The 26,894-nt window shown below is 35.5% G+C and overlaps 3 protein-coding genes and 2 long non-coding RNA genes across 9 annotated transcripts; 2 read left to right on the top strand and 3 right to left on the bottom strand.

The window, feature by feature from the left end:
• The first annotated feature begins 824 nt into the window (after positions 1-824).
• Positions 825-8,518, top strand: LOC117218012 (general transcription factor 3C polypeptide 1). The gene is made up of 9 exons (XM_033466011.2): positions 825-1,043; positions 1,236-1,429; positions 1,544-2,173; positions 2,260-2,425; positions 2,502-3,983; positions 4,044-7,698; positions 7,780-7,972; positions 8,038-8,125; positions 8,201-8,518. The coding sequence occupies exons 1-9, from the start codon at positions 962-964 to the stop codon at positions 8,320-8,322; spliced, it is 6,612 nt and encodes a 2,203-aa protein (XP_033321902.2). The 5' UTR covers positions 825-961; the 3' UTR covers positions 8,323-8,518.
• A 278-nt stretch (positions 8,519-8,796) lies between these two features.
• Positions 8,797-22,950, bottom strand: Fatp1 (Fatty acid transport protein 1). Of its 2 annotated transcripts, none has more exons than XM_033466023.2 (13): positions 22,810-22,950; positions 16,837-17,032; positions 16,442-16,736; positions 12,786-12,936; positions 12,279-12,516; positions 11,159-11,393; positions 10,880-11,081; positions 10,607-10,799; positions 10,376-10,516; positions 10,161-10,298; positions 9,914-10,071; positions 9,691-9,844; positions 8,797-9,608 (listed from the first exon to the last, which is right to left on the bottom strand). In XM_033466023.2, the coding sequence occupies exons 1-13, from the start codon at positions 22,873-22,875 to the stop codon at positions 9,454-9,456; spliced, it is 2,322 nt and encodes a 773-aa protein (XP_033321914.2). In that variant the 5' UTR covers positions 22,876-22,950; the 3' UTR covers positions 8,797-9,453. The 2 variants fall into 2 exon arrangements, with proteins under 2 accessions (XP_033321914.2, XP_076378156.1); XM_076522041.1 differs by lacking the exon at positions 22,810-22,950 and adding an exon at positions 19,097-19,238.
• Positions 12,943-16,435, bottom strand: LOC143259505 (uncharacterized). Of its 3 annotated transcripts, XR_013033447.1 has the most exons (5): positions 15,641-16,435; positions 15,429-15,573; positions 15,005-15,065; positions 13,907-14,739; positions 12,943-13,848 (listed from the first exon to the last, which is right to left on the bottom strand). It is a non-coding gene; the product is annotated as an uncharacterized LOC143259505 (long non-coding RNA). The 3 variants fall into 3 exon arrangements; XR_013033446.1 differs by having other exon boundaries at positions 12,943-14,739; XR_013033448.1 differs by having other exon boundaries at positions 12,943-15,222; positions 15,314-15,573.
• LOC117218100 (uncharacterized) lies at positions 19,337-25,627 on the top strand. 2 transcript variants are annotated; one of them, XR_013033454.1, is made up of 8 exons: positions 19,337-19,475; positions 19,703-20,260; positions 20,364-20,984; positions 21,325-21,500; positions 22,017-22,196; positions 22,800-25,228; positions 25,317-25,370; positions 25,449-25,627. It is a non-coding gene; the product is annotated as an uncharacterized LOC117218100 (long non-coding RNA). The 2 variants fall into 2 exon arrangements; XR_013033455.1 differs by lacking the exon at positions 22,017-22,196.
• Positions 25,530-26,795, bottom strand: EMC4 (ER membrane protein complex subunit 4). The gene is made up of 3 exons (XM_033466128.2): positions 26,656-26,795; positions 25,969-26,240; positions 25,530-25,886 (listed from the first exon to the last, which is right to left on the bottom strand). The coding sequence occupies exons 1-3, from the start codon at positions 26,709-26,711 to the stop codon at positions 25,690-25,692; spliced, it is 525 nt and encodes a 174-aa protein (XP_033322019.1). The 5' UTR covers positions 26,712-26,795; the 3' UTR covers positions 25,530-25,689.
• Between the last annotated feature and the right edge of the window lie 99 nt (positions 26,796-26,894).

Here is a 26,894-nt window from a genome sequence, read left to right as displayed (position 1 = left end):
TCGTTAATAAATTTACTATTTCTCGCTTCTTAATATTTATAACAATTCTATTTGTTAGATGTATGGTCAAGCACCTCACTGACTATTTCGCCATTTAATTTGTTAGTGCAAATAATTGATCGAATCAGACGTATGAAGTAATGTTTCGAGCACGAATATGTAGAGAAATTGTTGCAACAGACGATGTTCGTTGATAAATTGATTATTTCTCGCTTCTTAATATTTACGACAATGTTGTTTGTTAGAAATATGGTTGAACACCCCTCTGGTTATCTTGCAATTTAATTTGTTAAAGAAAAACTTTCGAAGCATAAATATTAAGTAATCCACTTCCACATGGATGTTGGTCATATACCAAGTACGTGTAAGTATCTGCGAAAATCATATTTTTCCATACTTCAATGAAATTTTGACAATTAAATCAAACACTGTTTTCAAGATTTATTTTCTATATTTATCAGAAATATCATTATTTCGTTGTAATGCCTCTAATGGTTCAAAAATGTTATAAGAAAATATCACTGCATTTCTCGATCCGGAGAATATTTCTATTTGAATTCAGTTTCTTTTTCAATCCTGACAGAAAACGCCGGTTACTCCATCTCGTATTTATCAAGCAGCTACACATCTTTAGATAATATCATCTATGTAAAGAAATCTGTGCAGCAGATTCCGAACTGCTGAATCCGTAAAGTCACGTAACTACCATAGTCCATACTACCGTTGTCACGAGCGGCGCTGTTGTCGATTATTTAAATATCCTATGCTATAGTGCCGTTTTCAGATCTATCTTATTCTTCTTCTATGGTTTAAATAATGTTTTCTATGGCGCACGATTTCAATAACAGAAACATGTTTCCACGTCTCGTTGACAGTGTTTTATAAAATGCAGAAACGAATAAAGATACGAAGATTCTATTATCGTGTACAGTGAATTTTAGTACGTATTATAGTACGTATCATGGCGTATCCTACAATTAATTTAATCGACATAGTTATTGACGAAGTCGCCTTGGAAGGTCTGGACGGAATCACGTTACAAGGTTAGCATAAACATAAATATATTTATTTCAACAAAATTTCAGCAATTGCAGACGAAAAATTGATTGTCTCAAGTTAATAGCATGCCTCAGTTAACAACGTTAGCAGTTTTAATTTTTGTAAATCTGAAGTAACAAGACTGGAATGAATTGCTATTACAACTTCAGATAACCTCTTTCTTCTTGTATTTGCAGCATTATGGTTGCGTTTAGAACAACGTCTACACAATCCTGAAGCAATTCCAAAACCATTAATGACTCAAGTTTGGTCAATATGTGTAGCTGTTAGAGAATTTGCATTTTGTGAACTACAGACTGCAAGAGAGCCCCTTGTCATCTTTGATCGTTATGAATATGTAGATCCTGATTTAGGTATCATATTGGAACCTGTAAGTACCACATTTTAAAAATGTCTCCTTGATAATCAGCAAACAATTAATTCTAAGAATAAGTACAATTATTTCCTTTGGTTATAAATTATTATTTAAAATAATCATTGACAGGACCATGTGCCGCCAGATATTTATCCACATTGTCCCATTTATAATGCTGCGACAGGCATCAAAGGATCATGTTCAAGTTTTTCCACTCGTAAAGACATAACAGAATATGTCAGAAATCTTACTTTAGATGAGGTCACACAAAAATATGGAAACAAGTTGGTCATTGTTGCATCGCAGTATACAAGAAACCATGCATTAATGGGAGAAGAAGTGTCTCCTTTGATTGATCTAAATGTGATACAATACTGTTTCCTCGAGAGAGTAGGCAGGTCACGGTATCATGGCGAAGTTACACAGGGTAAACTGAGTCTCAGTGCACTGAAGGAGGATCCTAAGAGTTTATTCTACCATAGAAAATTATTGTTACGTCACAAGCTGATAACAAAGCAGATTCATCATCAGAAAAGTGGTGGTCACAGTTGTAATGGAAGTCTGTTACATCTTACTAGGTTTTTTGTTGAAAGAAAACCTAAAGCAATTTTTTTAGCAGAAGAAGTTATTAAGATTTTACAGTCAAAGCCTAATTGTGTTGCTGATTATGACGAAATAAAACGTAAGTTAAGAATTGAGAATGCAATTAAGAAATTGTTCAAGACTTCATTCTTTCAGAAGATTGTCAAGACTGATATTGTAAGTTAAATTTTAACAAATAATCATTTCGCGCAATCGTTACTTTCGACCATTAAAACTATAGTATTAAAATTATTTCTGAGCAGATAGTACCATACAGAACATTATATCCAAATGCAGAGCCTACAGAGTGGCAGCAAAAGAATAATCCAGAGAAAGAGAAGAAGATTAAAGTAGTACAATTATTACTTCCCACTATCGATGTTGCTGAAGTATGGAAGGACGACGTGCAGGAGGAGGATGAATTGCATGGTTTGGTTTAAATGGATCGTTTCACATAGAAACGGTTATATAGATCCTCACCTTTAATATATTTTTTACTTTGTAGAAATAAATATCTCCAATCACAAATTCTGTGTACCATACATGAAACAAGTCAATGATATCATTGAGGTTGCTGGAAGCAATGGTATATGTCAAGGGGAACTAGCCAAAACCATGGGTTTAACTAGGTTGCAATCACGTACAGTGTTGAGAAACATAGTCAAACAAGGCATTGTTGCAACTTATATGAATGATATAGGCAGACAAAGATTGACAAAGTACGTATCAAAGAAATTTGAGAAAAACAGCATGTTGAGTAAACAGTTTCATTTAGAGATGCACAAGATAAAGGAGCTAACAAAGCAGATGATAACAGAAAACGACGATTTGAAGAACAAGGTAGCTGTAGATCAAAAACCAGTTGACGAAATTGTGGAAAATGTAGAAACTAAGGAATGTGTTGCAGTTATTGAAAATGATAGAAATGATCAGGAGAGATCGAATGAATCGATAACAGAAATGCAAAATTCTTTTCGTCTTGTTAATAGAATATTGTGCAAATATAATATAACAAAACTGTCAAATAGGTACAAACGTACATTCTTAGGTCTAAAGAGTACTGCTACGGAAACGAAACAGAGTTCAAACGACGCCATTACGCTCACTCACGTCACTGAAGAAATGAATGAGAAAGCACAAAATACTTATAGAAACATAAAAGTTAATTTCACTGTTTTGGCGCCGATAAAAACCCGTAAGACTAACGAACTGTTTGGGTTTATGGAAAACGTGCAGAACAGTGAAAAGGATAATATTACGCATTCTCATATTACGTACAGGCTATTGCGAAGGGCTAATATGATTATAGAGGCTGTTAAAGAGCACCAGGTCATCGACGATATGACAAAGTTGCTAAAGATGATCCACGAGGAGGAAGACAAAGAAGGCTACATTGTGAAAATTGATAAGAAATCTCTACTACGATTGTTACAAAAGCTTTCGAAAGATAATCTAGTAAAAAATATAAAAGTAACACTGAGTAGCAACGGCAGAGACAAGTCTTTGATATTTATATGCGATCCAAGCATCACCGTCGACAACGCTGTTATTCAGTCAGCTGTGGAGCAAGCAAAGCTAAAGTTCTTTTTACTGTTATCTCAGAGAATCAGGATACCCTCGAAGATGAATTCAGAAAAGCCAGGGAGCAGTAAAAATGACAGCATTAAAGAGATCTCGGATAAATCGGAGGTCAAGCCCTGCTTGAAGAACTTCAAAGCTGTGTCTCCTAACTACAAGTGTGGACCCAGAGGTTCCAAGAAGTATGGATACAGCCCAAAATTTATACGCATGCAAACGTTGCATACTGTTTTATATTATCTGGTCTATGAACACCCTGGTGAACCATCGATTTCGAAAAGTGAACAAATACAGATTCTGCGGAACAATGATTGTAATATCACGAATGATCTAGCAGAAGAATTCAGCACGATTTATACCAAGGATATTAGTTGGAAAATGTTCATGCCGCCTCTGCCAAAATATACTGGTAAGTATCACGATTTGTCGAGACTTGTTCGAAATTTAAACTCACTTGTTTAATTTTCAGGTTGGCCCCAAGGCTGGACACTAATGTGTGACGTACTTTTACGTCTTCCATTATCCGCATTCCTAAAACTCCATTACATCCATTACATTATACCAGATTTGGATTCATACATACACCATCCCATCCGAAAGCACTATTTGGTTCGAGAACTGCCACCAGAGATCCGAAATCCTTTGCTTCATGGGCGCAAATACATTTTTAACATTCATGAAACTATGACGAGACTGTGCTACATCGGATTGGTACAATTCGGACCTCAGAAGTTGAAAGAGAAAGATCAGGTGTTCATTTATATAAATCGTCGAACTGAGCTGCTGGATACAACATCTTCTGCCCCTGGCTACCATACAATTGAGGATAAACCGTATCCAGTATACACGTATAATTTCGATGAACTGTCGACGGTTGAGAAATACTGGTACGACATGTGGAACACTTGCATCAGCACTCCACTGGGTGGTCGCTTGGTTGTCCAAGGCATGGATATAGTATTGGAGGATATGAACAAGAAAGCTGCACTGATGGAGGCAGTTGTGGCTCGCTCTCCAGAGGAAGCTGTGCGAATGGACACTGGGCATATTCCCGGCGACCGTAAGGGAGCTGCAGGGATAGACTCAGCGTGTTTCGCACACTTGAAAAGAAACTGGAACTGGGGACTCAAAAACAGTTCTCAGGGAATGAAGAAGAAACGGAATGTGCAGTGTCAAAGGGACACATACCTTTCAACAATAAAAGCGAAACCTATTAAGTTCACAGAGTTCTCTGGGTTGAAGAAAGTCTCTGGTCCTCCTTCTGTGAATGCGCTAGAGCTGAAGAGAAAGGTGGAAATTAAGACTGATAATACAAATGATCAGAGAAAATACGAGGCATTGACGGGCAGCCGGGGCATCAAACAGAAGTCTTACGTGAGGAGAGTATTGCCACGGAAGTGTAGCAATAGGAAGAAGATGAAATATGATGAGGTTGACTACAGAGCTTTGCAGAGGATGAACAAACTAAGGGTGGACTGGGATCCGTGTGAAGATAAGATTCTGCTGATTTGCAAAGTAGCTATGGTATATTTATGTCCAAATGCAAGAAAACAAATAATTACGTTCTCCATGGTCAGAGATGTTCTGCGAGATTATTCCGTCGTTTCATATAATAAAACATCAAGGGCTTGTCAGAGAAGACTACTGTACATGCTCAGGCGACAGCAGAATGTGAACATCGTGGCTCTAGGAGTCGAGGAGGTCAAGCAGAACTTCTTTATCAAGAAGCGTTTCAATGACATTATGAACAAGCTCAAAGAAGAGCACAAGAGCTACGAGTTTGAAACACAGGTTGCGGAGGTGTTCAAGTCGTTGGTTGCGTACATCATTAAAAAGTACTATGATATTTCAGATGTTGAAGTGAAGGAGCCCCATGCCATGCCAGCCACCCCGCAAGAGTTCAATTTGTTGTACAAAGTGGTTCGCCCTACGAAACCATTCGGCAACCTCGGGTTTACTAAGGATGTTCGGAACGTTAATGACATACACTCTGCAGTCATTAACTCTGTCATCCATAGTGCCATGTGCTGCGGGAAGGACAAGAGGTCCTGGGCATACCAATTGTTCAAGGTATACGAACAGTACCCTGAAATGCTATTGCGAAATGCTATGTCAAAGATCAGAAGTGATCAGCTAGTCACTGTCAAAAAGAGCCAGCTGCCCACAATCAAGAAATTCGGTTATTATATGCCAATGAGTAGCTCGCAATATCAACTGAGCAGCAATTATGTATGCAAATTTCACACCAGGTGGTCTTACGACCTATTTAAAGAGTCGTATGATGTTTTCCTAAAACTCAGCAGTTCTTGGTATTACCAAACCCAATTGAGTGATCAGAATGCGTCATTGGATAGTTATATGGGGGTTGAGGTGACACCAATGACTGGCGGAGTGATAGCAGCAACTTATGAATACATAACCAGGGGTCAGATCGATTTTGACATTGAGATACCCGATCAGGTAATCATGCTTGACCCAAGATTGCAGGAAAAGGATGAGACTTATTTTAGAATCGCTAAGAGATACCAAGATGTATTAGTAACTTTAGATAACTTGAACAAAAGTACTGATATAATAACTGACCTTGAGCAGAATAGCGTCAACGATAGCAATCAAGATGGTCTTTTAGATCTGGATACAGAAAAGAATGAATTTGACATTGAAGAAAGGAATTTTGAGGATGGCAAGAGTCTTGCTGATTATGACGAGAACTTTAGTAGCGATGATGATGAGATTGCTTGCAATGTTGCTGATGACAATACAATTAAATTCCAAGATGGCACCAAGATTGTGTTGAACAAGGAAGACGTTGAGCGTGCAACCATAGGCGATGACGACTCAGCAATGGAGATTGAAAATGACAACAGTCACAGATCTCTATTAGTTGATAATGAAAATTGTACTACAATGGATATACAGAAAGATCTGACGAGTAGAGATAAAAGGGTTCGCAGTGAAGGCGGAAATGAGTTTGATGCGGATGAACCAAGAAAGAAGAAATTCAAGCCTGATACCGAAGCGAACATCAAAGAGGATTTCAATGCATTACTAACTGTAAATAAAAGCACTCTACAGGAGGTTGATAATGCTAATAAAGTAAAGCATGGTGCTTCAGACAGCAAGAATGAGATTGTTGTACCATCGAGGAGTGTGAATGGACAGGTCTTCACTCGAGTTAGTGACATACTAAAGAGCATTCCTGTAGAACAATGTTATCTGCGTCAGTATTGCAAGATTGATGACTCGGGTGATGCACACAAGAAATACACTCGATTGGCTTTGCTGAGGATGAGAGAAGAGTTGTGTAACTTAACAGTAGCTGATAGTCATCACGCGCACGAGTATTTTGTGGTAAACATGTTTAAAGTATATTATTCGTTAACTTTACCAAAGCCAGATACTTTAAGCGGAGGTGCGGTCTTTGAAGACTTTTTGGTGCCCTCAGAACTGTTGCCTTTAGGATTGGATGCTGCAAATGATCTAATTAATGATCTGAATGAGTCTGCTGTTTTTCCTAGCAGTGGGATTTCATTTTCTGACTTCAAGGAAAAGATAGATTCGAAATTCAGTTTGGAAGACATAGAGGCAGTCTACGAGTTTGTACGTGAGAAGAAGGAATTAGGGACCAGTATTTTAGAACTGACGAATCAGTTTGTGGGTACTTTAGGGGAAAATTTATTGCACAGCATTGTTACACAGCTCGCTAAACACTGTCTGTTTCTGAGGTCTGGAGTAACAACTGTTCGGTATATTCATCATCACTATGCTGACTCCTGGATGATACGATCGTATAAGATTTATCGTCTTGAAAAGGAGTCGTTAGTTCCAATGCCTCAAAATACAGTTTATATCATGGAGCCTGAAGTGATAATAGATGAAGGCAGTGATGCAAATGTAACTAAAGAGAGTGAGATTCCCAAGGCACTATCAGAAACTAAAACAGCTGATACTGATGAGGATTTTGTAGAAATTAAGGTAGAGAAAAAGAACTTGGAAAATGATGATTCTGATAAGGAATTCCTTGAGGATGAAGAAAACGCGCAAGCGAAGAAGAGAACGCTGAGAAAGAGAACAGGGCTGCTGCCACAAAAAGATATATCTAGAGCTGCCAAGCAGTTGGCAGTGTAATTAACTTCCTGTATTTGAAATTATGCTGGCTTATATTAATTATTGTTAAAAAAATTATTCTTTAATTTATATTGTAGAACGAAGGAAGAGATTAAAGTTATCATCAAACCGTGGATCAGAATAGACGGTGTTTTAAACAGAAGAGTCCTGGATCGAATGTTAGGCTCAATATTATTATATTGTTTGACACATCCGGGCATACCGCTGTCGAAAATTCAAAATCGATTTCTTCCTGTACTGCAACCTTGTCATACACGCGAGTTGATTGAGGTAAGTTTTTAAATATACCAAATACAAAATTAAATATTAAATAAATTCACAAATTTCTATTATAGTTACTGATAAAGTTAGAATGCTTGGTAAAGATAATTTTGGAGAAACCACGCGTAACTTTATTTTCAAAGCCAGCGCGAATCGAGCCAAGTAAGTGATAAACTATCAAGTTAAATGAAATTAATAATTATTTGCATATTAGAGATTACAAATTTTGCATTTCAGAGATTACAAATAATGATTGGAATGTTGAGGAAGATATTTTTCTCGAGCCTGCAACAGGAGCTATGTTGAAATTCTCGATCTTTTTGAGTACTAAAAGCTACACCTCGGATTATATTAAATAAAACGCTTTAAATAAACATTGTTAAATGTTACAAAATATGAATTTATACAACGATTGTATCAACTGATACATGTATACAATTCATGAACATATAGGTATAATATAAAATCTTTTTTATTAAATATGTAAAATATTTATTTGCAAGTACTTTATAGAATTGTTATGTTGACGAAAAAATTTTGATTTTTGACACGAAATATTGTAGTGTTTTTATTTTTAAACCTTTGTCTCGAAATGTTGTTTTAAATATGCAAGTATCTTCGTTGTTTTGACTAATTTAACGACCACTAGATATTCATACATACGTCAATAAATATTTTTTGTTATCTTTCTATATCGTCACTAATGTTTTGCTATCATGAAAATTCGTCGAGATTAATGAAACTTTAATTATGATAGAAACAAAAAACCTATAATGATGCGTTGAATGAAACTAATAACGGAATGTTTCGTTACAGTAAATACATATTTCGACTCACATTTCGTTATGAAATTTATTACAGATAAAATTGTTCAATATACTGTACGACAACACCGTTAACAACAACATGTTCGTTTAAAATATATAAATAACAGTATAACATCTTTAACATCGCCTAGATTCAAAACTAAAAATTCTATCCAATTTATAAAATACGTATTTATTCACTCTTTGTGCTATAGAACATTCAAGAGCTATCATTTCATACGAATCAATTTTTACCTACAGAATGCTTTCACGTAGACTCCTCTATGTATAAAAACAACTTTCTTTAAATATCATTTGCATTATAAAATGTGATGTATTTGAAGAATGAAAGATTTCTAGCTTTAGAATAAAATGGTAACTTTTTCAACGAGCATTAAAATCCCGCGTTATTTTTTAATAACAATAATTTTTCAAATATAACGTTCATTTATTTTCGAACCAGAAATCCCTCATTCCTATTTCGATGCAATATAGTTCGTATACCGTTTTGTTATCGAATTTCACGCGTTATAAGCTCATACAAAAATTATATTAGAAAAATAAGAATAATTTAATCGCTATAAGAAAATACTTTCGTAATAAGTAATTCCTTTAAATCAAGGACAAAAATCCTTTCTTGGTGATGCATAGAAAAAGTTGAAAATTGTTCCCGTCATCATTGACTTAAAAGCGAATTTTCCTTTCTAGAATTTGTTCATAGACTTCTGTGGTTAACAACTGGTAACCAGATTTTTCACTCAAGTAGTATAGTTTATCTTTTGTGCTGTTAGGATTGTAACCTTCCACAACAAGGTCTTTCTTTTTTAATTTAAATGTACCTAAAAAATTCATTTTTTAATTAGTTCAATCTAACTGAAGGGTAATTGCGAGATAGATAATTTCAGAAATTATCTCACCCACCTGTTAGGTCAATTTTCGTTAAGATCCTAATAAATCTGGGGATAGCATAAGATGCTAAGTTGTCTTTAAAATCGACTGATAATTTATTCATGTCTAACGAGTTGTTCTCATCGTATATTGCTGCCATTCCAGCTTTTCCCTCAACTCCTGGAATCTAAGGAAAAATGTAAAAGTAGTTTTAAATTGTCTGCGTATTTTTATAAATTATTTAGGAGTTATTTACCTCGACTCCGTACACAATGCAGTCTCTATAATTAATAACATTGCTAATAATAGCTTCGATCTCGGACGTGGACACGTTTTCACCTTTCCATCGGAAAGTATCGCCTGTTCTATCCTTAAAGAATAAATATCCTAACTCGTCCGCTATTAAAATGTCACCTATTCCAGAAAAATATATCTATTATAATAATCTCTATTCATATAAATTAAATATTAACTTTTACGACATTACTGAGCTTAATTGGTACCGGATATAAATGCTGAGTCTCCTTTTTTAAACACATCGCGAACTATTTTTTTTTCCGATGCTTTTTGATCTACGTATCCTAAAAATGCTCTAGATGGGTTGTTGGGAATGATCTTGCCAACGAATACGCCTGGTTCATCTGAAATAAATAATAGAATTCATGTATATAAATAGCAATAGATTCATAATTATTAGAGTCATTGTTTTAATACATACTCGGTTCACATGTTTGACATAAACCTTTTGCATTTCTTATGGGCTCCCCATCGGAATTCGATTTTAAAATAGAAATAGGGTAAAACGATGGAATAATGCGAGATACGAAACCAATGGCTCCAACTGTATTGTCAGTATTTACTGAAAGAAATGTATTAGTTTAATTCTAAAAAAAATGTTAATAAAATATTTAAAAAAATCTAATATTATTTGAAAGAGCCGTTGTTGTACCAATATTAGCATTTCCTTCGGTTGCTCCATAAAACTCGGCAACTCTTGGAATGTTAAAGCGTTCGACGAACTCAGGCCATATTTGTGGCCTCAAACCATTCCCAAACATCAGTCTAATCTTATGTTTCTTGTCTTCCGGCCTCAGAGGCACTGCCAAAATGTATCTGCACATCTCTCCGATGTATTGACCAACCTGAAAAAAATTATTGCATGTAATACAATGCCAATTTACAACATTTAAAATTAAATTATTATTTTTCATTCCTAACTCACTGTACAATTATATTTAATGCAATCAGGAAAGTAGGCACTCGCTGAAAACTTTTTCCTGATAACCACCGTTGCACCATGTAAAACAGCTGCACCAACTGTCATTGCACCAGCTGCAGTATGATAAAGAGGCATGGGCGTGTAAAATCTGTCTGTGCTTTTGAACTCTGCTATCATAAAAATCCCAGTAGCTATAAACATAAACCTGGAATAAGAAAAGACAGAGTTAAACGTTTACCCGAATCTTAAATTATTTTCTCACGCAACAGAAAGTGCACCTACCTATCATTCGTGATGACTGCAGCTTTTGGAAGCCCAGTTGTACCACTTGTAAAAATATACAGCAATTTATCTTTGTAAGATGGTTTTTCTTGCAGAACCGGTGGAGCTGCGGATACTTCAGCCATTAGGGCAGTCAAGTCTTTGTCGTTAAGCTTTGCTACAGTACTGTTTGGTACTTCGCCGAGCCTGTATAGTGCGAATTTAGGGTCTAGGGAGCCCACAACCTCGGACACGACTGGAAAAGATAATTAAATCATGTCGGAGACAGGATTAAAAATTGAATTGTCACGTTATTAGTTATTTCAACTGTACTGCAAGTGCAATTCGGACTGGACGTGTGAATGCAGTGGACTTTAACGTTATGCAATCATTTATAAAATGGCCCTCATGATGAGTCGACGGAGACACGCAACCGAACACCCAATTTTCTTCCATTCTAAAGTAGTTAGTTCTATTTCCTATTATTGCATCAATGAGCCGCACGCTACGGTAATCGAATATCGTTTATTCGGCCGTGTGAAGGTTGTAGAACAATTGAAAATAATATCAGCTTGTCAAGGACGTGAAAGTTTTTAGATATTCTTCTTCCAGATATTTTATTTTTGTATTTTTCGAGTTTAAAACTAATTCCAAGCTCTTGAATCGGTTAGTGACAAGAAGCCGAGACAAATAAAGCAATTATATTGGTAAGTATTTCCTAGTAAGCAAAAACATGTTTCTCATACATATTTATAAGCACTCAGTATACATTTATTTGCAAAAAGCAGTAATCATTCAAGTTTTTATTGCGGTATGAAATCTTGAAATCTTGAAACCTTTATACCCGAGTTTTCGAAACTCTGTTTGTTAAATACTGCATAATGTTCTGCTTGCAGACAAATTTCCTATACTTTCCAGTGTGCTATATTAACCGTGGGTTTGCGTGCACTTATTGTGCACACGCTATTCGCATCAGTGCGTGGCCGAATCTTTCACAATTACTTAATTTACTAATTTCGAATTGCATGCTGTGGCTACCACATACATACCAAAGTACGTATCTCTAGTGCATTTACAGTACAGTGCTTTATGCATTTACAACAGATTCTTATGCACTTAATTTCATTCCCAAGATTCTTACCATCAACAAAGTCTGCACCATAAATAAGCGCTTGACATTCAGCAATATTTATACTGTGCAGAAGAGAAGTTTTCCGAAGATTGATGTTGATTAGTGGTACTATTATTCCTAGTTTGCTCAGTCCCAGCCAAATTGCGACGTATTCTGGCCGATTCTCCAAAAGTAGACCAACAAGGTCACCCCTACGGTAGCCATGGTTCTTAAAGATGGCGGCGATTTTATTACTGTAGTCCTCTACCTGGAAATAGTTAGAAACTTCAGGGCCAGAAATAACTGCTGGTCTAGCGCATTTCTTAAAACGTCAAAATATTTAGAGTATCGTTTATTGCAACCTTTAATTGAAATATAAAATGTTGATACTATAGACTCTACAGTATAGAATACGTAACATACTTTTTGAGTAGGTTGAAGTTCCTCTAATTATTTTGACTTAACTTTACCATGTGATGTAAAGAATACAAGGAAAAATAATAAGAAAAATATTTTGTGACCAGTGTTGAATCTCACCTGTTGGAAAGTCCATTCTTCATCTTCGTAGATAAAGCAAATTTTGTTTGGATGTCGCTTGACACATTCTCGGAACACGTCAGCGACGATCCTATCCTTCCTCGCATGGCCACGTATAGTGAGCAAAATTTTGAGATACCCAAACAAGGCTCTGAAATAAACAGAAGATACTGTTGCTTTTTTGTCCTTTGATCTCTTACCAACCGATTAATATTGTTTACGTGTTTTGATTGATAAGAAATCTGACGATAAGATAAACATTGTTCATAAAAAGAGGGAATATCTTTTACTGAAATTTCAATAAATGATACGCGAAAAATATGTTTGACACACCGGTTAAAAATTTATTTACCAAAAGTAAATATTTATCGAAAATCGACATTTTTAATTAAACTTGAAAAAGATTAACGCCACAAGTATATATGGTCTCATTAAATAATGAGAATTGTTTGCTACACGTGACACTAGCTTCTAATCAATTCATTTATTGCAGATAATTAAAGACGTACATACAATAAAAACATAGCATTCTGAAAGGATAGTCAATACATAAAAACCTGTTACTTAAGCATAACACATTTAGTTTCAATATTACACTCATCAGCAGAATGTAATAAAAGTTAGAAATAAAAAGAAGATTAGATGTTTAGAATGTTTATTTATATAGAATGTTTTGCATTCCCGTGTTGTCTCTTTTAAACATATCAATTAGATAGCATCTTTTTTATTCATTTCTCGTTGTTACCCTATTTTCATCTATTTTTTTTTTTCGTATTGATTACAAAATTTGAAAAATGGTGCTCAACAGTCGGAGCACAAATAATAGTAATCGAATTGTAAACCAAGATGCATCTGAGTACATACATCTTAGAGGAAATTCGAGCACTTAGTTGACTCAATAGACCAGTTAAGGCAATGGAAGAAATCTGTGTGCTGCGCACATCGTTTTAGACGATTCATACTCCATCAAATTTAGGTTTTACGACTTAATAACCATTAATGTCCATTTTTGTGTATTAAATTATTAAATTAATGGAATCCTCCAAAACGGTTACTGTTTCTCCTACAAAAATTTGCAATTAATAATATTTTTTAAGAAGTTTCGTTTGATTATTTGGTACCTTTAGATCGACTCTCCGACTTTACCATTTTCTATGTTATCTAATGGTTTTGAGAAACAGTGTGCGTAGAACTGTGTAACATTATCCATTCATTTTCTGTATTTACAGCCGTATCTTTACTTAGGGCGGCGATATTAGCGTAGGATGGGACTGTAAACAGATTATCGCGATTTTAATGCGCAAATATTGTTCCTAACACTACAGAGCCGAGACATTTGAGACCACAAGACGTATGCGCTATTTGGACAGCTTGAGCACACTAAACTTTCATTTCAAATGCATCTGTGTTTATTATATTTTTTTTTTTATTAACTCTCTGAAACATCTCGGATATTTTATATATTTCATTAAGAAGTAAATATTGAAATAAAATAAGAGATTTCTTTCGTACACTAAATATTTCACATTGAATTTGTTCATACAGCTTCAATATTATTTTTGGTACTGAAGGTTGCGCAAAGGTTACAGTTTTAAAGGTCAATGAGTTAAAGGTCAATTAGTTTCGACCTTGGCTATTACATGACATTGACGACCTTGAATTCCTACGATATTTCTTTTCATTGTGAATAGTGATCGAGAGGAACGCCCTGTATAATTAAAAATGAACGAGTTAATAAAAATGTGATGACTGAAAAATTACCAACAGGAAGCCGCTAGTGCACCGCAGAAAAGGATCCAGGTAACAGAAATCAAGCTTATCACAGCGACCGTAAATAATACCCGCGTTACGTAATAATATAAACCGCATTGCACGATATTTTGTAGCGAGATTCTGATCGATATTGCCATCAATATTTCACGATCAATCGTAATTAATAACATCAAAGATAATTCTGAAATGTAATCATAAATCGATCTTAATTAAAATGCGACTTATATCCTCGACTTTATGTTTCGTTTAAAAATTTTGACGTCGATGATGAGATTGCAATAACCTTAATTGTTTAGATCAGTATTAATTTATCATGAATATATTTTCGTATATTCTAAATCCTATCACGAATTTTGGAAAATCTCGAGTTGTCTCCAACAGATATAATTGCAAATATTAGTTGCTATAATATTCGATTTGTTACATTTCATTCAGATCTGATTTACCTATATCTATATGTGCCCAAATTAAAGGAATGCGAACGCGTTGAACTTCCCGTTGAAACTCCTAAAATTATGAAATGTTAAATGTTAATTTCATAAACTTTATGTCAGAGACATGAAATTAATATAAAGCAAATGTAAATATCTGACACGCGCGAATGTTGATAATTTTTTGTCTTGTTTAGGAAAACTTCGGTGCAGGTTCACGGTTTTATAGTTCCCTAAATCACCGTAAATAAACGTTAATCTCGTTTAATAAATTTAATAAGATACAAGGAATTTTTTTACTTTACTGACTATTTTTTTACTTACTATTTTGCTCGAATAATTTTAATATATTGATCAACATATTTCCCAAGTCTCAGTGCAAAAAGGTGGATGTAGTTTCAATGGTCATAATTGTTCAAAGAAATTGAAAAATGGGTACCTTATCCTTATGCAACTGTTGCATTTGATGAATACTTTTTAATACATTCGGAGCTCCAAATAATTGGATTATGGGATTCTTTTTGGATATCGGAGTCTGGAACTTTGGATTCTGGATACTGGATACCGGGTACTTGATATTGGAGCTGCAATTAAATCAATTTTTACTCAAATGTTTCATTCTATCGATTCGGTAAGAAAATCTTGACTTACTCAATTAAGTCAAAATTACAATGCCGCAATATATAGTTGTCGTTTGTATCAGTTCTGGAAATTTTTTAGAATAATTACAAACCAGGAAAATCATCCACGAAGTTTCCTAACGAGTATTAATTCTGCCTGCTCGATGTTTACTGTCCCATAGTCGCATCTATTATCACGCGCATTAAATGCATCCCATTTCAATATGCGTTCGTAGCCTTTTAAAATGTCATTAACGAATACGACATCCAATAACGCAACAGCTAAATATCCTAACTAAAATTCAATTTTCTGTTACAGTCGATTTCGAAAATATTTCCAATCGCCAACCCTGATCAAAATAAATCACAATTTAAGAAAATAATTTAAAACATGAGAGAGAGGTGTGTGTATATGTGTGTTGGATAAAACCAAAAATTTCTCAGCTATAAAAATGCATCGGTGATCGAAGGATTCATCCCTCCCATGAAATTCACAGCCACCGTTAAAAATCGCGTACATCCAAGGAAGAAACTCGAGACACGTCACGTCCTAACAGTCGTCCATCCTAGCCGTACAACTCCTGCATCTACGATGAACATCTATCACAGCTTCCAACGTGTCTCTCTTCGATTACAAACATTCTTGGAATTGCGATCATCGGGGACCGATAAAGCCGTTACATTCGGCAAACCCAGTATAACCCAGAGAGGACCGAGATAGTGAACTCGGCTTGACTGACTTCCTCCGCGGCACGAGGTTCCCAAAGGTCACGGATGACGAGCGAATATGCCATTTAAGTCGCGAAGAGAACAAGAAAAATGATCTACTCACTTTGCGTCCCTCGGCAGGGTTTTGAACGCGACGTAGAACCACCGGAATCGTCCCCCGGAGACGAGATAGGCTACGAGGATGACAACGAGGAGCTGGATGATGGAGATGGGACCCGCGTAAATCGCGAGCAGCGTGATGCACGCGATTATACTCGCCAGCAGAAACATGATGAGCGCCAAGCGGCGAAGCAGGCGGCCGACTGCCTTCCACCGACTGGACTCGCCGCGGCGGGTTTCCGTTCCTGTTCCCGTCCGCGGCCTCGTCTTAGCTATTGTTGTCGTCTCTGTCCCCGCTCCTGCAGGCAAGACGACCGTACAGGGTCCCTCTCTTTCTCTCTCTCCCTCTCTCTCTATCGCACACTTTGCCTATCCGTTTCTCTCCTCTCCGTTACATACTTATCGCCGGTTCATTGTTCGGGCTGACTTCCACTTCCACTTCTACGCTGGTCACATTAGGTTCGACTCTGAATTGGTCCTCCGGCTCGACCCTGCTCTCGGCCGACGTCGACGTACGCGACGAAGACGTCGGCCGTGAACAGTTCGACGATGGGAGGCCTGCCGCGTCGGTTTGGACTTCACCCTTCTCTACGTCCTGAAACAAATGTGTCTCGTATACATACATATGTAGAAGGTGATTCGCACCGTTTCTTAGAATACTCTTTTTCAATTTGATGACTTAAACATCCCCCCCTCCCCCCGACTTTTTCCAACAGCATCTCGAAGATCTATCGGGAAACCCGATCGTTAAAATATGCGGATCGTGCGGCACCGTTTTCTCTGCGTTTTTAACACGTTGAATGCCACGAGGGTCACCGGTGACCGACGCGCCCAAATTGATAGAAATATATAGAGTTTCAAACAAATGTCAATATCTAAAATTTGGTATTATTACCATCGTCAATTCAAACAGTGGCCCCTGTCGCAATTAACATGTCAAACATGGTTGTACACTGTGACTTATCTGTTGCAAATAATATTTCAACATTATATGTATCGCATAAAAGAAAATTCATCGTGGCGCCACGGACAATTTCTGTAAAACCGGCGTGGCATTCAACGTGTTAACGGAGGATTCTAGTCGAGGTACGGCGAGAGGAGGCTGTTTAAATCCAGGATCCAGAATTTTCGCACCGCTCTGCCGGCACACCATCCGTCTTTCTCTCTTTTTCACCCTGTCTGCTCATCTGGCTATCTCCAGAGCTAAGTTACCGTGCTACTTTCGAGAATCGGTTTCGTTAGGCGATCGCGTGATGCACCGGTCGAAGAAACTAGGCTACTGCGTTCGCGTACCGTTCAGGTAGCAACGGGACCAACGGTCAACATAATGCTGTGTATTTTGTTGATGCTGTGATATTCGCATTGTATATCTCTGCGCGTTATGTAACGTCTGGGACATCTGCCGCAAATGATACCTCCAGACAGGGTATTCGAGCGTCTGGATTGTTCGATCAGTATTTGATTGGTACACTACAGATCAAAAGTGTAAGAACTTAATACTTAACGCTACTATTACTAGAGGAGTCAACGACGGTCCGTTCCAAACTGTTTATTTCACGATTATCGAATCTGTAAAGATGTCCTTTGTAGAAAACTGTTTCATAAGTTATTTATAATGAGAATCAACTGTAGTTTCAATTTCTAGGATCTTTATGAATCATCTTAGAAACCTTACCTTCGGTGCTCGATAGTTCTAATCGTCAACGAAAGAAAATAATGTTATTTTACAGAGAAAAGTATTAGACAGATCGGTGCTCTCCTATATTGTTCATAACAGACATCGGCACACTTTTTGCTGGTACTGTACATTGTTGATTCGATCAGGTGTGCCTCTTCTACATGAATTTACATAATTGTTACAGTTAACTAATTCCGTTTTGAAAAAAAACTAAAATTGATTTCATTTTAGTGTTATGTACATATATGTTGAGTTCGTGTTAATTAGAACACCTCGCGAGACAACTATATCGTCCAAATATTGTTGCAAATACAAATTTTCAATATTGCTCACAATGTGTGCTAGCTAATTCGTCACTTTCTACTTTCTCTTACAGTTTCTCTTGCAAAATGCGTTCTAACTAGAACTAATGCGATTTCTGTAGACCCTCTTAATTTACCTTGGAGATCGAACATGAAATTGCAATATTTCAAATTTCGTACGGTTATAATACCCATTGTATTTTCGTTTAGTTTGTCGAACTGAAACATTTAGTAGATTTGAGATTATGAACATAATACGTGGCCACAAGGGATCGGTATTTTTACAATATTTGATTTAAAAACGGTAAAATTGAGTCCCTAAATGTTTTTCCAACGATTGTTCGAAGTACGATACTTTTTGAAATTCGATCGAAGCGCCTAGGACCAAGAACTAAAACACGCAGCAACGATTACTAACGGTCGGTAAACGAAATCTCTGTAAAGATAAATTTAAAAGAATTCTGAAGATGAATCTGTCCTAAACTAGCATATAAACAAACAAAACCAAATATATTTTCAAATACATTTCTTACGAAATTTCAATTTAGATCTCGTAAAATTCAATCGTTATAAAAATATCAAGTATATAACAATCAAAGTTGTTTGCGTGTTAATGATTAATTCGGTTTGACGTGATTACCGTTTATATGAGATTTCTTCTCATAATCGTGCTACTCACCCCGAAAAGATATTTATGGCCTCGGTTAACGGTTATGTATGGTGCTAGGACACATTTTTGCAGGACTCTTTTCAGTCTCGTGGTTGCGATACAAGTGTGTCAACCATATGTTAGAATCACTTCGCTATTTTTAAAAGCGTTCGAATCCTCATCGAACTGATTGAATGCGATACTTATTTCATAATCGAGCCTTCCGCAACACAGATCGTGGTTTTTCGCGATCACATCCGAAAATGGACTTTAAATCAATAAGTCTATGTCACTGCTACCGTGTGGAAGAATTCGGAAGCTTCTTGAACCATTGTACAATTTTATACGGAATATGTATCAAAACATTTAACAATGATTCCCTGTAAATTCGCATAATTCCCCAATTAAGGTAAATGTAGTTCCATTTTTGTAACAACAGTAGTCTCAGCCAAATCGTTTTATCAAAGCAACATATTTCTATTTCATTTCTCTTTTCATAAATTAGTTAAATATTTTGAGCTTTCGTTTACAAAAGTAAATCTGATTTATTTATAATGAACTATTTCGATAGAGTGGCAAAAGTAAAACGGAATCTTCTAACCAGGTGTCTAACTAATTACTAATCTTTTGTTACAGAAAAAATCAAGAATTTAACCTATATTTGTTGCTTGCTTAAATTTTGGCGCGCGACTGTAGGAAATACAAAAGTAGATCAGGTCAATGAACATTGTACTAACAATGCAATTGAAAATGGAAAATGCCATAATTATTGTATGTAAAGGAAAGTGGGGTCTTCGTTCGCTTCCTGAAGATTCAAATGAAATTTTTTAACAGCTCTGTAGAATACGCTCTACATGTTCATTTGTTAATCAAAACGGTGAAACCCAAAGTCATTGATTGCGTGGATGGATCATGACCTTAATTACTTAAGTATTCAGCTTAACTGACCAGTATCATAAAGAATAGTTAATACAAACTCGCATGTCATCGAATACATACGCATAACACGAAATTATTTTTATTTCTAGAAAATTCTCAATTTCTTACTAGTGGATTACGAGATCTCATTAAAATACCACCATGAAGATCCATAAGAAAAAGGAACTGCAGTAAAACCAGTTAATATGCCCCAGTTACAGTGAAGAATCGCATACCGTTACAAGAACTGTTTTTAACGTTATGATTTTTATCGGGGTATTTATAGATTTTGCCGTTCGAAATAACTTCTTTTATTCTCTATTCGAATAATCTCTGACGGTAATACAGGAATTAATATATCTATAATTTCGATTTTCAGAGAGAGACAATTTGTCAAGAGAGAAACACACCGTCAACCGACTTTTTAATTTATTATTTTTATCCTTTTTCGGGTCTCACAACAATTTCACAAATTCTTCAAAACTTCATACAAGATTATAATGAGGTCACAATATTATCGGTCATTTCATTCGTCTTGATCATGGCTATAACTTAATGGTAACATGGAGTCCTTGAAATCTCGGAAACGGTGACCTTGACAAAAATGTGGTGTGTGCGAGCTTATTGGTTCATCCTGTATATTATTAAATTACAATAATATTATATTATACAATGTGTACAATATTAAAATATAAAACGTGATATTGAAATACAATATCAATAGTATATTACATTGATTCAGCATTTGTTTTTAATACTATATTTTGCATTGATGAATCGGTGTGTTGCAGGTGCCAAGAAAGACTGATTGGATAGTCGTGTCTGGAGATAAGTGAATGGTTTACTATTAAAAGGCAACGGCTAGCGGAAACCGTTCAATGACCATCGGCGCTGCAATACGACGGTCCACATAACAACACAGAATCTAAGAACCACGGGCTGTTGCACACTTTCTATTGCAGTCGACGTAACCACGCAGGAGTAACGCACTCTAATATATGTAATTATTGTCCATTCTGCAACATTTATCTGGACTTCTTAGAGTTCATTCCTCTCTCTCTCTCTCTCTCTCTCTCTCTCTCTCTCTCTCTCTCTTTCTCTCTCTCTCTCTTGCTCTTTCAATCCTTTTTTTATCCTCAGATACAGCTCTAATCATAAATCATTAAATTATCATAATTAATTACAAATTCTTCAGGTAATGAAACAACAACAACTGTTTACAATTTTCATTTTTAATCGCTTTGAAGCTTGACGAATTGTTCTGGTTAAAATTTATCCAGATAATTTAGAAACAAAAATTACAGTAGATTCGTACTAATATAATTTTTGTATGACTACAGAATTGCATCAGGATAGCAAAATGGTAATTGGGCATGTGCACGCAATTGGATTTCTGCAACCCGGCTGCCCATTACGTTTTCCACGGTTATATAAGTATTCAAGTAGATTTTTACATGGAAATAAGAAAATTCTACGATGCAGTCTCTAAACTGTGTTGCACTAAGTGATCGGCGAGGTAAACAATTTATCCCCAGACTTATTACGCACATGCTTTATAACATCGTCAACCCATTTGACCACTAATTCCTCATTTATTTAATATCGAAATATATTGCAAAGTAGGTCATTAAGTTTTCTCTCAACGTCTGCGTAACAATTTAATTACTTAATTTAACATTTAATTAATGTAATAAATATTTTTTCAAGAAAATTTAAAAAAAAAACTCGCAGCTAAGAGAACGATGAAGCACGATGACCTTGATACTCCTGCAGCACATTGGTCGGCAGAAAAACTGGAAATAAACGGTCTTGCCTTTCATTTTTAGAGAACAAATTCTTCCGAGAGAAAGGATAATCCTGCAGAAAATAGCAAATCCGGTTCCTTTTCTGAAACTTTCAAAACTAAAGTATCCTAAAGTCGGCAAAATATTTCACACGTTTTTATTGCTATCATCGTCGCGGCATGGACAATTCGTTAACAACACGAAAAAAAATGCATTACTATATTAAATAGTGGCGAATTATGTTTTAGATTGGATAATGGAATTGTTCTTACCTTTGCTGGATGTTCTAAAAGACTATCGCTCGATCGCAATCGAAGGAAAAGCAGAGTTTATGACAGTTTATGGTGGGGATAACCTACCGTTCTTCAACCATGGTTATTTACTATTCACGGGATCATAATTTACAATCAAATAACGGAAATGACACGGTTAATACACCTCGCCGGATTCATTTTGTTGAATTTATTCGTCAGCCGACCGGAAAGGATGTCGATATAATTTAATGAAGACCGAAACGACTCGAAATCAAATCAATTAAAAAAATATTGCTTTGCAGATTCCAAAAATAAATAAGCACAGGAAGAAATCAGTTTTAAATTATTCAATCTTGTATTGTTGCATCTTGTTTTATTTGTCGAACATAGATGTCCCGTTTAAGAAAAATTATTTTATGTTAAAACAAATTCTTATTAATTATCTTATGAATCATTTTCCTTCAGTTTTAAAATATAATACGATTCATAAACAATTTTCATTACATTTCAATATATAATTAAAACACAGAGATAATTTTTCTTAAGTTTCAAAAGGTTATATAAATCAAAAACAATTTTGTTCAAGCTTCAAAATATAATAGTTTTAATAACTTGACTTTTCGATACAAGTAATATTTAACAAAAATCATTTACCGCGTTGACTGTGTCAACCTTTAGTTTAATAAATCATAAAATCAAAAATAAAGCTAGCTTCACACCGAGATACAATCAAATTATTTTCTAAAATGTAAAATAAATCTATTTCTTTTGTTTCAGTGATACTTACACGATTTTTCTCGCAATTCACGTTGCTCCTGTTACCAGTCAATATCTTTGAGATGGTAGGTGACATGATTAGACGATTTCCTCGTTAGCAACTGTAGCACTCATTAAATCGCACTTGTGAATGCAGCGGAAGAAAAAGATGTACACCAACGTGTGACAAAATGCGACAGAGTTACAGCACCTGGAGAGTTTCACTTGTTTATACACATGAACTCACTTATCACCTATTTCGGGGGCAGCAATAAATTAGAACTGCTGCCGGCAAAAGGAAGCAAAGTCCTTTTTGTTTAAACAAATGTCTCTTTTCGAACGACCGGAGGAACTTTCGCGGGAGAAATTGGTGGCGAAAAAAAGCCGTTCGAAAGGCGATGCCCACGTGTGCGACCGGCCAAGTACACTGCTCTGTAGACGTTGGGTAGCCCGCGTACCAAAGCGGAATACCTACCAGAACCGAGTTTGCTAGGCCGATCATGCAAGCCGATCTCCCTCCATCGGGATACCGGTGCTCGGGAAACAGTTTTTTACTTGTCCCCGACCAAATTCTCCTCTTCAGTCCATCGACGGAACTGCTATAGTCGAAATCTCTGCCTGGAATTTCCAGCCAACTGAATGTCTTCTTTTTCAATCAGCTTGACAGCAACGTGAAAACAACTTCGTAAATTTTTTTCACGCTAACCGGAGGCTGTGCGAATGGTCTATGTGTAGAATGATTCTAATATGGACTGTGCTGAATACGATGGCATACTTTTTTACAATTTTATAAACCTCTAAGATTGTTTAAATAATATTTGAAAGGAGCGAGACACCGTAAGCCACACCAATTTTGTTGCATTTTTGCTTTCCGAATTTATTGCACTTTATCTGTAAAAATTCTGAAAATGTTTTTAACTAGGGTCGATCCTATAGATTTCATTGAACAGGGCGATACAGTTTCTTGCAATATTGTGAACCTTTAAATTTGTTTAAACAATATTTAAAGCGATAATGGCATAAAATATGGTCGTCAGAATTGAATGAAAATCTGAAGTGAATCTATCGGTAGAAATTAGTTAACGAAAAAGTTTATCCAGTTTTCTTTGTATAAACGTGCATCCGTTCGCGAGCACCGTGGATTACTCTCTTTTTCTTAACTGCTCAATGAAATCTCAACGATACCGTTAACCCGCAGGCAGGCCGCACACTATGACAACCCACACATAGAAGAAAAGCCATATACGTATGTTAGTTTTAGAGGTTTACATCCACTAAAACTGACGCTTTAATATCGTCCGAAGAATATAATTGAGAGCTTCGAGTACCTTTAAACTCGATATACTCAGTGTACATTTCCATCCTCGTCATTCAACAATTTTTGTTACTCATTTATATTTTACTAGTTTTTCAAAAGGTCCGATAAGAAACATTAAACTTTACTTTAAAAAGTGTTGTTTAAGTCGATCGTTTTTAATCGTTCAATTTAATTTAATGCATTTCAATTATTTATTTAAGTTAATTTACTTAAGCTAATAGATGTCGCATTTAATTAACTTATCGTCTGATCTCAATTATATCTTCTTCTATCAACTTTCGTTTGCTACCAAAATTAACGGAAGCATTCGGGACTACCGCGATAAAGGAGGACACTGTGCGTTCAGAAAATCTTATTGTTGATCTCTGTCCTGCTTTCTCCGGCAATTATTTCCGGTACATAAAAGCCTGCTAGCTTAAGTGTTAATAGGGCATCGTGAATCAAATAAATTTCTGAAACATTATTTCACGTTTCATTGTAATAAACGATAGTTAATATTAATTTCCCAAGAACTGATAAAAAAGTTTCGTAACCAATTAAATAATATCTCCTTATAATTACAGAAACATTAAACAGTAGTTAAAATACGCAAATATACAATTTATAATATATTTATAATGTTATCATTAAATACATTCTTCATAATTGAACAATTAACAATACTATAATTTGCTGTTAAAAAATTAAAATAATTACTGAAAGAATTTAAATTTAAATCATTAATATTTAAAATTCCCCCCTAGTGCATGCGCACTTTATATCCTGCGCACAGTGACGAGTTTGTTCTGTCGAAGGCGTGCAATTCTCACATAGAACTGCAGTAAATCGCATTTTTGCAGATGCAGCTGCATTTTAATGTGAAGCTATTTTTTACGTAAAACCTAGTTATAAAAAAGTAGCTATCGATAATTAATCGGAGCAAGAAATTCTTATAAATAACTTCTCTACAGCGGTAAACAATTTAATCATATGATAGTATATGATATATCAGTGATTGATGCTGCGTAAAATGAGAAATCTATTAAAACCCGTATCGTCATTCGAAAATCAATATCTAGACCTATGATCTAAAAGATCATTAAATTGTCATTAAATATCGCTAAGCAAACAACTATTAGAAAAATGTTCAAAGGTTTGGTATGTTTACTATGTTTTAATAGCCACCTTTACAGTTATATTTTGAATATAAGAAAATATTGAATCATTATATTTTCATTTAGGTTAGTTTTGCTTTGGGCGTGTATGCTGGCATGTACATCAGCCAAAACTACGAGGTATGTAATTTCTTAATATAACAGACATTCGGTAATTCAATCATTCACATTTATTGAAATAAATAATAATTTTTCAAGATACCCCGTGTGGATGACCCCTCCAAAATCATTCAACGGATAAAGGAAATAACGGATGAATACAAAAAGAAATAGCTCAGCTGAAAATGTACATTGTGTTTACTTTGCAGTAAGAATGTTAAACAAGTTAGGTACTTAAGTATGTAACAAATTTATTTTAATAAAACATTTTTATGAGACATGTGGAACTGTAATTCATGGTCATGGTACAATATACCTATGTTTACAAGACTTGCTCGTATCATACATATATAAATCCACCACCGGAGTATTCCAGCCGAGCCGGTGGCTCCACGAATGCTAGCCAGTCAGAGGCATGTGTTGGGAGCAGACCCATTGATTGACACTTGTACAGTGCTAGTGCCATGTTCACAAGCTGACCGAGGAAGTAGACAAATTTTTGACCGAAAGCATGAGTTCCCTCGATGACTTTAAATGCTGGAAGAAAAATAAAAAGATAATATACAGAAAGTAATTTAACTATTACTTCAGAATATCGATGTCCAATTGTGATATTTACTTTGTTGGAGAGTGAACAGTGCTTTCACTGGCCTAATTATCAGCATACCGACCATCATGATTGGAAATATTGCTATAGAGTTACCAGCCATGTACATTATAAATAAATTCATTGGAACTTGTTTGAGAGGACCCAATGCCAGGTCCCATGACTTTTTCATGATCAAATGATTCGAATCCGTCTCCCGAATTGATTCTGCAGCATGAAACAATGCAACTGCCGGCGTATAGCCTGGAGGTGCAGGGATATCTGCATTTTTGTCTTGTTTACTTCTAAAAACATCAAATAATTAGAGTAATTTCAGAGATTAGGAACTCCATATTCATTTTGTACAATATCACATAAAAACGTTAAAATTGCATTAGGTATATTCTGGATTTTCTAACATGTCACTATCGGTTCGTAAAGATAATGCATTTTAATTTGTACAATTTGCATGATAACATTATAAAAAAAGCAATGAAATTGAATCGAATATAAAAAGTCAGCAAAATTCATTCGACTGAATCAGTGTGAATGTGACAAATTTGTGTTCGTATGAAACCTAGCCTATATAACTTTTAACTATAGATTGAATAGTCGAGATGAATAGCTTGTTAATGTTTGTTTTAAATTTATGAATGATTTATAAAAATTAACTAAATCAAATTTAAATCTTAAAAATATAAGATGAAACAGGTTACCAACTTGTGAGCAAAGTCCAAGGCCCATTTCGATCGTTTTGTATTTTGTTTGACCGCCATTATTACTGTCGCATACAATAAATTATGTTTCTACTAATAATACTGCTGTTTGTAAATGTCCTGTAAACTTTACTGCTTTACAGTATAAATTCGTACATACACGGTGTCACAGAACACAGCCCATAATTTGCATGATGTCTGATGCACATGCGCGGCTGAAGCATCGATAATTGAATTTACATT

The sequence above is a fragment of the Megalopta genalis genome, chromosome 5 (genome assembly GCF_051020955.1).
Source record: "Megalopta genalis isolate 19385.01 chromosome 5, iyMegGena1_principal, whole genome shotgun sequence".
Lineage (NCBI taxonomy): Eukaryota > Metazoa > Arthropoda > Insecta > Hymenoptera > Halictidae > Megalopta > Megalopta genalis.
This window is presented reverse-complemented; position numbering and strand designations above follow the sequence as displayed.